This window comes from Canis lupus, chromosome 24, assembly GCF_011100685.1.
Source record: "Canis lupus familiaris isolate Mischka breed German Shepherd chromosome 24, alternate assembly UU_Cfam_GSD_1.0, whole genome shotgun sequence".
Lineage (NCBI taxonomy): Eukaryota > Metazoa > Chordata > Mammalia > Carnivora > Canidae > Canis > Canis lupus.
The window spans coordinates 21,619,272-21,632,644 of NC_049245.1; the positions used below are offsets into that span (position 1 = coordinate 21,619,272).

The 13,373-nt window shown below is 51.3% G+C and overlaps 1 protein-coding gene across 2 annotated transcripts; it reads left to right on the forward strand.

Moving 5' to 3' along the window:
- Positions 1–2,917: 2,917 nt before the first annotated feature.
- On the forward strand, positions 2,918–9,390 carry COX4I2 (cytochrome c oxidase subunit 4I2). Of its 2 annotated transcripts, none has more exons than XM_038571918.1 (5): positions 2,918–3,062; positions 4,152–4,233; positions 5,740–5,904; positions 6,889–7,020; positions 9,149–9,390. In XM_038571918.1, exons 2-5 carry the CDS (start codon positions 4,152–4,154, stop codon positions 9,283–9,285), a joined length of 516 nt encoding a protein of 171 aa, XP_038427846.1. In that variant the 5' UTR covers positions 2,918–3,062; the 3' UTR covers positions 9,286–9,390. The 2 variants fall into 2 exon arrangements, with proteins under 2 accessions (XP_038427846.1, XP_038427847.1); XM_038571919.1 differs by having other exon boundaries at positions 2,994–3,062; positions 4,163–4,233.
- The last annotated feature ends 3,983 nt before the right edge of the window (positions 9,391–13,373 follow it).

The following is a 13,373-nucleotide window of genomic DNA, read 5'->3' on the forward strand; positions in this document are numbered from 1 at the left end:
ACCCTGACCAAGCCCACTCCGTTCACCTGGCCCGCCCGTCTAGTCCCGACCGCTCTGTGCCTCCGTTTCCCCGCCGGTCCCTGGCCCAGTTCTTACACTGCAGACCTGCCCTTACAGATAAGTCTCGCCCACCCTCGCTTTCCTCCCCCTCTCCTGTTCCAGACCGCCCCCCCCCCCCGCCCCTTTCAACAGGCTCCCGGGGCTTGTGAGGGGTGGGGCAGGGGTCCCCGAGACGTTTTGTCCAACACCTTTTCCTACGTTTGCCTTCGGGTCCTGCGTGAGGCCTAGGTCTTCCCGGGTATTCCCTTTGGGCTGAGGGCCAGGAGGTGGGTCCAATTCGAAGCTGCATAGGCTGGGGGAAGTGGGAGGCGGGGGTCCTACCAGCAGGATGCTGAGACCTAGGTTCAGGTCTTTGTCTTGACAGACTCTCAGGGGCTCCCTGGATCTGATAAAATGAGTGAGAGCTGCCCCTTTCTGTCGCCTCCCACTGAAGGGTCAGAGCAGTGGGGCCAGGGGGAAAGGGACAGATTCCTCTCACCTCCCACCCATCCTTGATGTTTATGCAACCTTGACCTGTATTCCCGTGTAGGCTCCATCACAGCAACTAGCCTGTAATGCGCCATTGGGAGCCCTCCCTTCTAGTGCCCTCCAAGGTTCTCAGGGAAGACTCCTGCTCCTCAGCTGGGGCCTCCTGAGTGACTTGCCTTACAGGGGAGTCTGACTATTCCCAAGTTTGGGACTATTGCCCTGCAGGTGGTTGTACTGCCCTATATCAATCTTGAGCCTCCCGAGGCCTGCCTCCATCTCCTCACCTTTGGCCCTGGGGCCAACTTCTCTTACAGATGTTCCTTATCATAGCATCACCCAGCATCTGGAGCCTAAAGTTCCCACAGAGGCAGCGGGGAAGGGCAGAACAGAAGGTCACATTCCCCAAATGCCTTTCCTTGCAAAGCCCTGTGAGGGATGGGGAAACTGAGGCCCATAAATGGCACAGCTTGGCCACTGGCATGGCAGCAGCAGAGCCTACACATCAGCCACTCATTTCAGTGCAGCTAATGCCCACCTGCCTCTGGAAAGGTCTGACAAGATTTAAGGCATGCTCTCCCCAGGTTGCCTGAAAGGTGGTCTTCCCTTGTCCTTTGTCCATAGGGCTACTCTTCAGGACACCCTACTCAGCATCCAAGAGGTAAGGTGGTCCTCTTGAGGGGGAGGGGGCTGTCTTTCAAATCTGGGATTTCCTTGGTCATGTGGGAAGAGGGGAGGAGCAGCTCCATGGCGAGTCCTGGGAGCTGAGGGTTTCACGTTATGGAGATTCAAGAGACTCCCACACTGCCTTCTCACAGCCTTGTGTCTGTTGCTGCTGAAGTTCAGAATGGAGATGTGCATCATACCCACCCTAGGGTCTCTCTAGCACCTACCCTGAGTCCCTGCCCTTCTAGGCTCATTTACCCTCTAGGGATTAAGCCCCTCCATCCAGACACTGGCTAGAGTGGGTCCCTTGGCCTCACTGGTATAGGATCCCTGATGGATGGGTGGGCACTGGACACATCTCATAGGCCCAGAGCTGGCATACATAGAAAGCTCTGGACCCAGGCCACAGAAGAGACCCACAGCCTTCACTCATCAGTCCACCATTAGTATTCTAACAATCCCATGCCACATTTCCTAAACTGATGCTCTGTTCCATTTTTTTAAAAGATTTTTTTATTTATTCATGAGAGATACACAGAGAGAGGCAGAGACACAGGCAGAGGGAGATGCAGGCTCCATGCAGGGAGCCTGATGTGGGACTCGACCCCGGACTCCGGGATCACGTCCTGAGCCAAAGGCAGATGCTCAACCACTGAGCCACCCAGGCGTCCCCATCCTGTGTTCCATTTAGCCATATCACTCTCATACTTACTTCTGGTGGCCTCTCATCTTTAAAATAAAATGAGGATGCCTGGGTGGCTGCCTGCAGGGAGCCTGCTTCTGCCTATGTCTCTGCCTCTCTCTCTCGAATAAATAAAATCTTAAAAAATAAAATCTAAGATCCATACTATGGCCTATGAGGCCTTGCTTGGTGGTCTAGTCCCTCTCCAACTCTTTTCTTTGCCTGTCACCTTCAGGCCAAGATGGCCTCTCTCTGTTCTTTGAAAGCACCTGTTTTTTTTTCTGCCTCTGGGCCTTTGCACAGTCCTATATCTCTGTCTGGAACTAGATTGTGAGCACTAAAAGGTCAGGGACTGGTTTGAGTTTTGTTTGGCTCTATATCCCCAAGCACTTAACACAGTAAACAACGGACACTCAATAAATGCCAGCTGTAATAGGTCTTAATAATAAATAATTCTTGAGTAAATGTGCCTGATGCTTTTCTCTTGGCTTATTTAATCTTTACAACAGCCATGTAGGTAAGTACTATCATTAGCTCCCTTTTCTAGAAAATAAAACAGGAACTCAGAAGTTAGGCCGTTTATTGAAGGCCACACAGCTAAAATTTGAACACCAGAGGGAGGCTTTTTTCACCTCCCCTGGGTACATGGGGCATGGGAACAAGGTGGTACACCACAAACCAGCTCCCAGATTCTAAATGCTTGTGGGCTTCCTGCAGCAGGAGGCAGTGACCCTGGGCTGGACAGTTGGCCACAGGTGGGGCTGCAAAGTCTCTAAGAGAAGCATTCCAAGTGCAAAGAACAGCAATGAACAAAGGTGTGGTGGCAGGGTGATCCAGCCCCTGGGACTAGGAGACTCAGAGGCTGGGCAGGCCCAGGACACACCGCCAGCTAGGTCCTAGGCGCTGTCTGCTGGGGGCCTCCAGAGGCAGGACCCCCGTGGGCGGAGAAACCAAGGCAGAGAGTCACTTTGCAGTGGCCCTCCCCAGGCTGGGGGCCGGGCGCCCCCAGGGACGCGGGCTGGGCGCTCCCACGCCTGGCGAGGCAGGACGTTCCCACGCAGGGGTTGGCCTTGGGAAAGGCTGCGGGGCGGGCCCGGGGGCGGGCGCCGCGTTCGCTCCTCTGCGGCCCCTTCTCCGTCCCTGGTTACTGGCTCTGCAGACCTAAGTGGCCCTGGGCGCTGCGGCGGAGGTGAGTGAGCGGGTGGGAGAGCCCGGCTGCCCCAGGCCGGCGGCTGAGGGATGCGGCTTGGCCTGGGACTTTTGGTCACTGGTCAGGGCAGGGGTGGTTCCTGCCTTGGCGGAGGCTCAGGGGGCTTCTGGAAGCTCAGAGTCGAGGACTTCTGGGAGCACTAGCCTCTGTCCGCATGTGGGGGACAGCTCTTTCCCTCTCCCTGTATGCGGGGCTCTCCAACCTACTTATGACTGAAGGGGAGCCCTTCCTTCCCAGATGTGGGGGCTCCCCTCTCAGCACATATGGTACAGCCCCTCCTTCTCTCTAATTATTGGGTGCCCCTTGCTCTCCCCAGTTGTGAGGGGCTCTTTTTCTTTCCAGAAGCGGGATACTCCCTTCCTCTCCCCAGATGTGTGCTCCTCTTCCTCCCTCTGACCCAGTTTGGTCCCTGTCCCCCTCTAAAGCCCCTCCCCATCCCCCAATCCCCTTGGGATGCCAAACCCTGAGACTTCCCTGGGGAGCAGGGGGTTGGGCTCAGCCTGTCCCCTTCCCCCACCAGCTTCAGCAGAGCAGGCTCTGTGAGCACGTAGGCAGCTAATTAGGGGGGAAGGGGTGGGGGCCAGGCCGTCTGTGCAGAGACCTTGGCAGATGGCCCTGTGAGGAAAAGAGGTAGCCTGGGACCTGCTCCCTCCCTACCTAGACTCCCACCCAGTTTCCTGTGGGAAGGGGAGCAACAGTTGAGGGAGGTTTCCCAACTTGGCCTGGCTGAACCAGGGCTGGAACCAGAACCCAGGACCCCAGCCCCAAACAGCTGAGACCTTGCCTGAGGAGTTAGGCCTCCTCCCACTTCTAGGATGTTAATTGAGGTCCCAGGATGGGGACACCAAATGTCTAGGACCCCCATCCACCTCCATCGGGATAGTGGACGAAAGTAGAAGGGTCGGGGCATGAGGGTGACCTTGAAATCCTGGGACCCCGCACCTATAGCACCTGAAAAATGGTTTCTCTGTCTGGGCTCTGAGGGTAGGGGCAGAGGGCCATGTGTGGGGCAGGACAAACACACACACACACACACACACACACACACACACACACACACACATGCAGATGTCCTTCAGAGCAACCTGGAGCTTGGTGCTGAAGAAAGTTGGACCTGGAATGCGGGGGATGCACAGCCCTGGAAGTGCTGGTAAGACCTGCATGCCCCGCCCCTGTCCAACTCTGAGATTAGGAGTGGGTTCCTGCCTGCAGGCCTCCCTGGTCCTGCCCCTGACCATTTCCCACAATCTTACTCCTTGGTCTTGGGCCATATACCTCCATGACATGGAGCTTGAATTTGACAGCACCTCCTTTCATTCCAAGCTTCCTCAAGGTCTGACCCCCAAACCTCAGGCCCCTAAGGCCTTTGTGTCCTGAGATGGAAGGTGCAGGCAGATCCTTGCACCTCCTTTCCAGACCTCAGTCAGAAGAAAGAGACCTAAAGCAGGACAGACTTCAGCCAGATAGCAAAAGGACCTCTGGACCCTTGGGAGAATAACAAATAACATTTAATGAGCCCTTACTATGTACCCCAAGCTGTCATCAACACTCACATAGATTAACACACTCAGGCTTTACGACAGCCATGGAGATGGATGCTGTGCTGTTATCTCCATTTTTCAGATGAACAAACTGAGGCCCAGAGACCTAGATATTTTTTTTTTTAATTTATTTTTATTTATGAGAGTCACACAGAGAGAGAGAGAGAGAGAGGCAGAGACACAGGCAGAGGGAGAAGCAGGCTCCATGCACCGGGAGCCCGACGTGGGATTCGATCCCGGGTCTCCAGGATCGCGCCCTGGGCCAAAGGCAGGCGCCAAACCGCTGCGCCACCCAGGAATCCCCAGAGACCTAGATATTAAAAGAACCAAAGCAGTTCCATGCTGTCCTGGCAAGGTAGTACCAATGCCGTCTGTGTGGGCATCTCTGGTATCAATAAACAGAAGGTTTATCAAGACCCTCCTAGTGTCCAGCCTTGCTCTGGAAGCCTTGGACACCCACACAGAGCCCTGAAGGGCTTGGCCATCAGGGAAAGTTCCAGGAAAGGAAGCCAGTAGTAAAACTGACCTCTAGTGGTATAATTTACAGAGCATCTACTGCGAGGCACTGTGCTAATCCTTACAAGGATAGAATCTTGAATCTTCCCACAAGAGCATGAGGTAGGTTCTCTTACTATCCTCACTTTCCAGAGGAGGACACTGAAGCACAATGAGGTCGAGGGGCTTGCTGGAGCTGGGGTGAGTGGAACCCGGCTGACTCCAAAGGCTTGCCCTTGACCTGTGGTCAAAGGCATGCAGATATAGCACCCTACAGTTTGCAGAGCAGTTGCCCATCATCTTGTTCACCTGTTACCTTTGCCTGACAAGTCCTCTTCACCTCGAATCTTCCCAGAGAATATGAGATTTGAAGCCACAGGGGCTGAATGACAGCCCTGGCCATGCTCCTTATTGCTCTGCGAGTTTTAGCAAGTCACTTAGCTGTTCAGTTTCTGCATCTGTAAAATGGTGAGATAACAGTCAACTTATCCGAAGGCCTTAGAATGGCTCCTGGCACACAGTAAGTGCTCAATAAATGCAGCCCCCTTTTTTAAATATTATGGTTAGAACTAGGATGTCCCAGGGGCAGCCTGAACTCAGCTCTTCTGTTGTGCCCACAGCCAACAGTGAGGGGAAGATGCCACCCTACACCAACTACCATGCTCAGCGCTCCTACCCCATGCCTGATGAGCCCTTCTGCACAGAGCTCAACGCTGAGCAGCGGGCCCTGAAGGAGAAGGAAAAGGGCAGCTGGACCCAGCTGAGCCATGCTGAGAAGGTGGCCTGTAGGTGTCAGGGTGGGGCTGGCTGGGGAGAGTGGGCTGGTGGTGACTTTGAAAAGAAGGGCCCCCACCTAGGGCACCTGGGCAGCTCAGTCAGTTAAGCCTCTGACTCTTGATTTCAGCTCAGGTCATGATCTCAGGGTCATGAGATCAAGCCCTGCATTTTCTTGAGATTCTCTTTCCCTCTCCCTCATCTTCCCCCTCTGCTCCTCCCCTACCTCTTTCTTAAATAAATAAGTAAATAAATAAAGCCTTAAAAAAAAAAAAAAGAAGAAGAAGAAGAAGAAGGGCCCCTGCCCAAGACAGCCAGAAATCCCAAAACATCTAAATGCATACCTGAGGGATGAAAGTCATCATTTGCTCATTTATTCTTTTATTCAGTCAACTATTTGTGCACAGCCAGATGCTAGGTGATGCTGGGGACACAGGAGTGAATCACCTTGATGGTTCTTGCCCTCAGGGTGCTCCCAGCCAATGGGGGAACTGACATAAACCCAGAAAACTGTAATACAGGCTTTGTGGCCAGGGTGAGGTGTGTCCAAGGGATTGTGAGGACACTAAAGAGAGAGAGATGGAATCCTGGTAGGTCTCCCAGAGGAGGGCATGTGCTGGCTGGCCTTGAATGGTGAGGAGGAGGGTGTTGCCTGGTAGTGGCAACAGCATGGGGAGGGATATGGAAGCAGGAAAGCATGGAGCATCGTGGACATCACTGAGTGGTGCAGGGAGATGGAGCAGAGAGGCAGTTAAGGTGGATGGGAGGGCAGGGACCTGACCCTGGGAAACAGGAAGGATGTGTCCTGCCCAACAGAAATGCCCGTAAATAACTCCAAGTTTTGGAGCCTGCTCCTGGCCAAGCTTTGCATACAGTAGATGCTCAGTAAGAATTTGCTGAATGGGCAGCATCTGCTGCAGGAGGAGGAGGGCCCAGGGTCCTTGGAATGGATATACCCAAGGCCCTTACTTCCCCACAACCTCATCTGCCTCCAGTGTATCGCCTCCAGTTCCATGAGACCTTCGCAGAGATGAACCGTCGCTCCAACGAGTGGAAGACAGTGATGGGCTGCGTTTTCTTCTTTTTTGGATTCACAGCTCTGCTGATTTGGTGGCAGCGGGTCTATGGTGAGTGGCAACACCTCACCTTGCTGCAGTCCTGGGCCATGCCCTTGTGGTCAGAGCTCTTATAAGCAAGCTCTTATAAGGCAACTATGCTGGCACTTATCTGAAGAGTTTTGAAAAGCCCCCCAAAGAGTGTAGGGTGAAGGGCAGAGCATGGCTGCCTGGGTTGGGACGTAGAAGCTTTACCTCTCTGGGCCTCAATTCCTTCATCTATAAAATGAAAATACTAGTGTCCGCACCACAGTGTTCTTGTAAGGAGTTAGTGAGAGAGAGAGCTGTGAGCCAGGGCCTGGCACATAATCATGAATGGTGCTCTTGCTGATTACTGTTATTAATCATTACTTTTTCTGTAATAAAAGTCCCCAACATATAAGAGCTTAAGCAAGACACAGGTTTTGTTCCTCTCACAGACCAGGGAGAGTATGGAGACTCTGCAGTGTCAGGCTCCTTTGGTGGTGCCATTCTTCACATGCAGCTTCCTTTCTTGCCATATAAGATGGCTGATCCAACTCCAGCCATTAAAGCCTACATTCCAGCCAAGAACAGGGAAAGGGAGGATGCACTCCTCTTTAAGATCCAAAAGTTGCATACATCCCTTCTGCTTACCTCTTCTTGGCTAGAAATGATCACATGACCATGTCTAGCGGCAAGGGAAGTTGGGAAATATAGTTTTTAGCTAGATGGTCACATCCCCTGCTAACTGCTTATGACTACAGAAGAGTGATTTCTCAGTGCGGTCCCTGGACCAACGCCATCATTTGGGAACATTTAGAAATGCAAATTCTCAGCCCCAGTCCAGATCTACCAGGTCAGACACTCTTAGGGTGGAGCCTAGCAATCTGTTTTTTTTTTTTTAAGATTTTTAAAAAGATTTATTTATTCATGAGAGACACAGGCAGAGAGAGAGGGAGAGAGAGGCAGAGACACAGGCAGAGGGAAAAGCAGGCTCCATGCAGGGAGCCTGACGTGGGACTCCATGCCAGGTCCCCAGGATCAGGCCCTGGGCTGAAGGCGGCGCTAAACCGCTGAGCCACCCGGGCTGCCGCAATCTGTGTTTTAATGAGCTCTCCAAGTCATTCTGATGCCCACTCAGCTTTAAGAAGCTCTGCTCTGGGAGAAGGGGAGAGGATGCTAGGAAACAGCTGGCAGGCTGTGCCCCAGCTCTTCACCTCTACTGGCCTCACCTTTCTTCTTCTGTAAGAGTGTCATGGGAATTCCTTTCTTGCGTGAGGATGAAATGAGGGAGCCTTTGGGAAAAATTCTAGTTTACCCCAGTGTTTGGTGCTGGCAGGTGCCATAAGGATCTTTTCCTTCTTTCCTATCCACCGAGATAGAAAGTACCAGTGAGGAGGTCCGACAGGCTGAGTCAGCCTCAGGGACCAATGGACCAGGGAGCAAGGTATGAGCAGTGTGGGGAGCTCCACTGCCATGCCTTCCCTGACTCGCACATCAAGGCACCTAAAATGCCTCTTGAGGGCTTTCAGCCTTTTAGTTAAGTACAGCCCTCCCTAGATTTTTAAGGAGGCCTCCCTTCCTCACCTCCTACTTCCAACCCTCTAAGGAAGCAAAAAAAACAAACTACCCATCCTGGGCCCTTCCCAGTCAGTGGGAGCAAACTTAGTAATTATAGTAGTTACCATATATTAGGTACTTAATATCTGTCCCACATGGTACCAGTTGCTTTACACATATTAACTCACTCAATCCCTACAGCCCTAGTAGATAGGAATTGTTTTTGATGGGGAAGGAAACAGGCTCAGAGAGATGAAGTGACTTGTTCAAGGTCACACAGCAAGGGAGGGTGGAGATAGGATTTGGATCCAGGCCAACTTTGAATCAGTGCTCCTATTCCATTGGACTTTAATAGTAAGGAAGTGGGCTCAGAAAGGGGAAGGACCTTAGCCCAATTTCCACAGTGAGTCTAAGGCAGAGCCAGGACCATAATACAGAGATCTCTGGAGTGAAGCTTTAGCAGGAAGTCTGGTGTGGGAACAGATAGGGTGGATAGGGTGGAGTATCTTGGTGCAGGATTTCCTAACCCTGTGCCTGGAGACCCTGGCTCAGGGGGACAGGGTGGAAGACTTTCAGGGTCCTGAGCCATCCTTGTCCCCACCCCTTGCCTTCCCTGCAGTGTTCCCAAAGAAGCCCATCACCCTGACGGATGAATGGAAGGCCCAGCAGCTCCAGCGCATCCTAGATATGAAGGGTAACCCTGTGCAAGGCCTGGCCTCTCGGTGGGACTATGAGAAGAAGGAGTGGAAGAAGTGACTGGGCATCCAGGTTGCCCTCCCTGCAGCTCCACCCTGGCCTAGAGCGTGTGGGGGGAATTTTTCTCTTCTTAACCCCAATAAAGCTGGCCTGAGCTCTTCTGTCTTCAGTTTCCACCTCACTCTTCACCTGCCACAAACCCTACATGATACCTAAAATTGAGCAGTGTGGTGAAGGAAGGGCAAAAATAAGCCATTTTCCAGGGGCCCAGAGCCCAGCCAGTCAGGGAGGGCTTCCTGGAGGAGTAGGGGCTAGGGCTTAGTCTTAACGGATATGTGGCATTAGGAAAGGGAGGACACTCCTTTATATAGTCAATTATTTTTCCATAATTAAGATTAAAGATTTTATTTATTTATTTGACAGAGAGAGAGCACAAACAGATGAAGTAGCAGAGGGAGAGGGAGTAGCAGGCTCCCCGCTGAGAAGGGAGCCTGATGTGGGGTTTGATCCCAGATCAGGGATCATGACCTGAGCTGAAGGCAGGCACTTAACCAACTGAGCCACCCAGGCACCCCATATTCAGTCAATTATTAGCAAATATTTATTGAGCACCTACTGTATGCCAGGTACTAATCTAGGCCATGAGGGTGCAGCAGTGAATAAGACAAACTCTCTGGCTGCATAGAGCAGGCGTTCTTTTACAGAGGGAGACAGGAAAATGAATATGTAAGTATAATGTATAGTACGCACATGGTAATGAGCACTGTAAAGAAACAAAACAAAGCAGGATAAAGGGACAGTTAAGGGGCACCTGGGTGGCTCAGTTGGTTAAGCACCTAACTCTTGGTTTGGGCTCAGGTCATGATCTCAGGGTCATGAAATTGAAACCTCTGTCAGGCTCCACACTCAGTGTGGAGTCTGAGATTCTTTCTTTACTTTTGCCCCTCCCCCTGCTTCTGCCCTAAACAAACAAACAAACAAACAAACAAACAAACAACTCTTTAAAAAGGAGAGGGACAGGGGATCCCTGGGTGGCTCAGCGGTTTGGTGCCTGCCTTCGGCCCGGGACATGATCCTGGAGACCCGGGATCGAGTCCCACATCAGGCTCCCTGCATGGAGCCTGCTTCTCCCTCTGCCTGTGACTCTGCCTCTCTCTCTGTCTCTCATTTTAAATGAGAATAAAAATAAAAAGGAGAGGGACAGTCTACAGCCATACCACCCTGAATGCCCCCTCTCCTGTGATCTCAGAAAAAGGGGAGGGAGAGAGTTCAAAGGAGATTGGGAGGTGGTAGGTGAAGGCCTTTTAGAGAAAGTGGCATTCTGAGAAGAGGTCTGAATGACATGAGGGAACAGCCTTGCATCAAAGACAGAAAAGCAAGTGCAAAGACACCGAGGTGGGATCCTGGTCCATATGTGTGTGAGACTTCAGGGAAGCCAGCGTGGCTGCAGTAGAATGACTTGGAGAGTGGCAGGAAGATGTGTGCTGGGGGACAGGGTTGGGCTGGGGCAGAGAACAGATTCTCTGGGGCCTGGTGGGGTTTTATTCTAAGTGTGATGGAAGCTGTGTCAGTTTGGATCCTCCGAGAAGCGAATGGCAAGAAAGCATTAAACATGGAGAGTTATGGGGGTGATGTCTGTGAAGGATAGAGAGGAGAAAGATGGGGAGAAGGTGGTGAGGACCTTCAGACTGTGCTTCGGGTCCGAGCACTGTGGGAGTTGGGAGGGTTAACCCAAGAAAGTATAATGTTGGAGGGGAAGTGCCTTCCCTAAGCTGGGGTTTAGACCTCATTGGAGAAGGTGTGGTTGAAGTCCACTGCAGGGCAAGGAACTTTGCTGGGTTGCCTGGACTGGAGCTGGTCACAGTCACTGGGCAAGCAGCAAGCAACTCTTAGAGGCCCAAGGGAGCTGAGGCTGGTGAGCAGGTGGGATTGGGGCACCTTTGCAGATGTAAGGCTTGGAGGACGTGGTATCTGCATTAGAAGGGTTGCAAGAAGAGAGCTCCCAGGCCTCAGAGTTGCAAGTTGCTGATAGACTGTGAACACTGAGCTCATGGCTGTGACAGATCAGCACCAGACGTCCTCATACACTGCTGAACACACACGCACGTGCGTGCGCGCACACACACACACACACACACACACACACCATATTTGCATCCACTATGAACATTCCAGAACCAGAAAGGGAAGACACCTTTCCTCCTTAAATGTCCCCCCCCACCAGGTCCCCCTACTGGAAAAGCTTGGCATCTCACTGTAAAAGAGGCAATGCTCAGAGTCCAGTTTATTATGATAGAACAGATACTGAAGGGTGAGCCTTGAGCAGAGAAGCAAGAAATGCCAGCTAGTGCAAGATCTTTGTGAAAGTCTTGGCCAGGCCACTGGGGAGCCCCAGAGCAAAAAATGCCCAGTAGAGGAGTCCCGTGTTGCCCAAAATGTACTCATCCCTAATAACCCCACTGTGCTCAGTCCTTAGCAGGGAGCAGTCCAGGGGGACTGTGGCCTTAGCATGAGCACTGCAGCAGATCTGAAAGAAGAGTGGCCAGAACTGTCATACCGCTACTCTCCTTACAGCAGGTTCTCTCAAAGAGAGATCTGAGCAGCCATCTCTATGGGCACCTTAGATGCCAGTGGAGGGATTTAGCAGGGCCGTCAGGACAACAATGTTCATTCAATCAATAAATTTTTGCATCCACTATGAACCAGGCTCGGGAGATAGAGTGAATGGGACCTCATTCAAGTGTCATCAGTTCCAATCCTGTGAATCTGAAATTCTGGGATGGGGAGACAGACATTAATCAGATGGTCACCCTAATAAATTATAGTACAAATGAGTGCTAAGAAGGGGGAGTACATGGTTGAACTGACCAACAGAGTGAAACTGATCTAATCTAGAGAAGTTGGAGAGGGCTGCCCTGAGGAACTGTCTTCAGCCTTGAGATATGAAAGGTGACTGAGTATAAACTAGGTAAAAGGAATGGTGGAACAGCATTATAGGCAGAGAACAGCATGTGCAAAGGCCCTGGTAGTGAGGACCATGGCATGATAGAGGAAATAATGAAGCCAGTTGGGCTATCACACAGAAGAGAAGGAAGATCTGAACTAGGGCAGGTGGGGAAGTAAGAGACTCACACAGGGCTGTGTGGGCTCTGCTGCCCTTACTGAAGAGACAAGTCTGGGGGAAAGCAGGGAAAGATGGATCTGAGGGAGTATGTTAGGGCCAGTTTATGAGGAGTAGTGAACATCCACTTGATTTTTTAAAAGATTTTATTTATTTATTCATGAGAGACACAGAGAGAGAGAGAGAGAGAGAGAGGCAGAGACACAGGCAGAGGGAGAAGCAGGCTCCATGCAGGGAGCCCTGTGTGGGACTCAATCCTGGGACCCCAGGATCACATCCTGGGCCAAAGGCAGGTGCCAAACCGCTGAGCCACCAGGGATCCCCCATCTGATTTTTTCCCCCCATTTGATTTTTATCTGTAAAGCAACTGCCTTGGTCCTGGGATCTACCTGGATCGAGGGATCCATTTATTAGTCACTGCTTTAGTATGAGAGATCAGATAGGAGCCGTAACCAATAGGTCTCCCAGCCAGTTGGGCAGGAACACTATGGACAGCCAGTTGAAGGTAATTGGGGTAAAAGCTACAGAAATGTTCAGTAGTACATTTGGACCCCATTGTTCTGACCCAAACTAGCAGCAGAAGCACTTTGAGAATAGTTGAAGATGTTGGAAGATGCAGCCAGTAATATTTGTTTATATTAATAAATTACTAGGGAATCATATTGTGAATAATAAGGAAAATTGTCAAAACTGGAGAAGGGAAAAATCAGGTGTTATACTAATCAGTTTTTTTCTCCTACAATAATGCTGCATAACAAACAACCCCAAAACTTGGTGGCTTACAACTTTGAGCATTTATTTCTACTTTCAGGGGCCTGTGGGTTGGCTGAGGCTCTGCTGGGATTAGCTACGTTTAGTTCTGGGCTCCGGGTTAGTATCTTGTTTTTTTAGGGTTGTCTTTTAGGTTTCTAGACCCAATTATACTAAACAATTCTCCACACCAGTTAGGTATATGAAAATTCAACTCCATTCTGACACTCAATTCAGAAATAGCATCAGCTTCTATTGGTTAAGGGTTCAGTCCTAC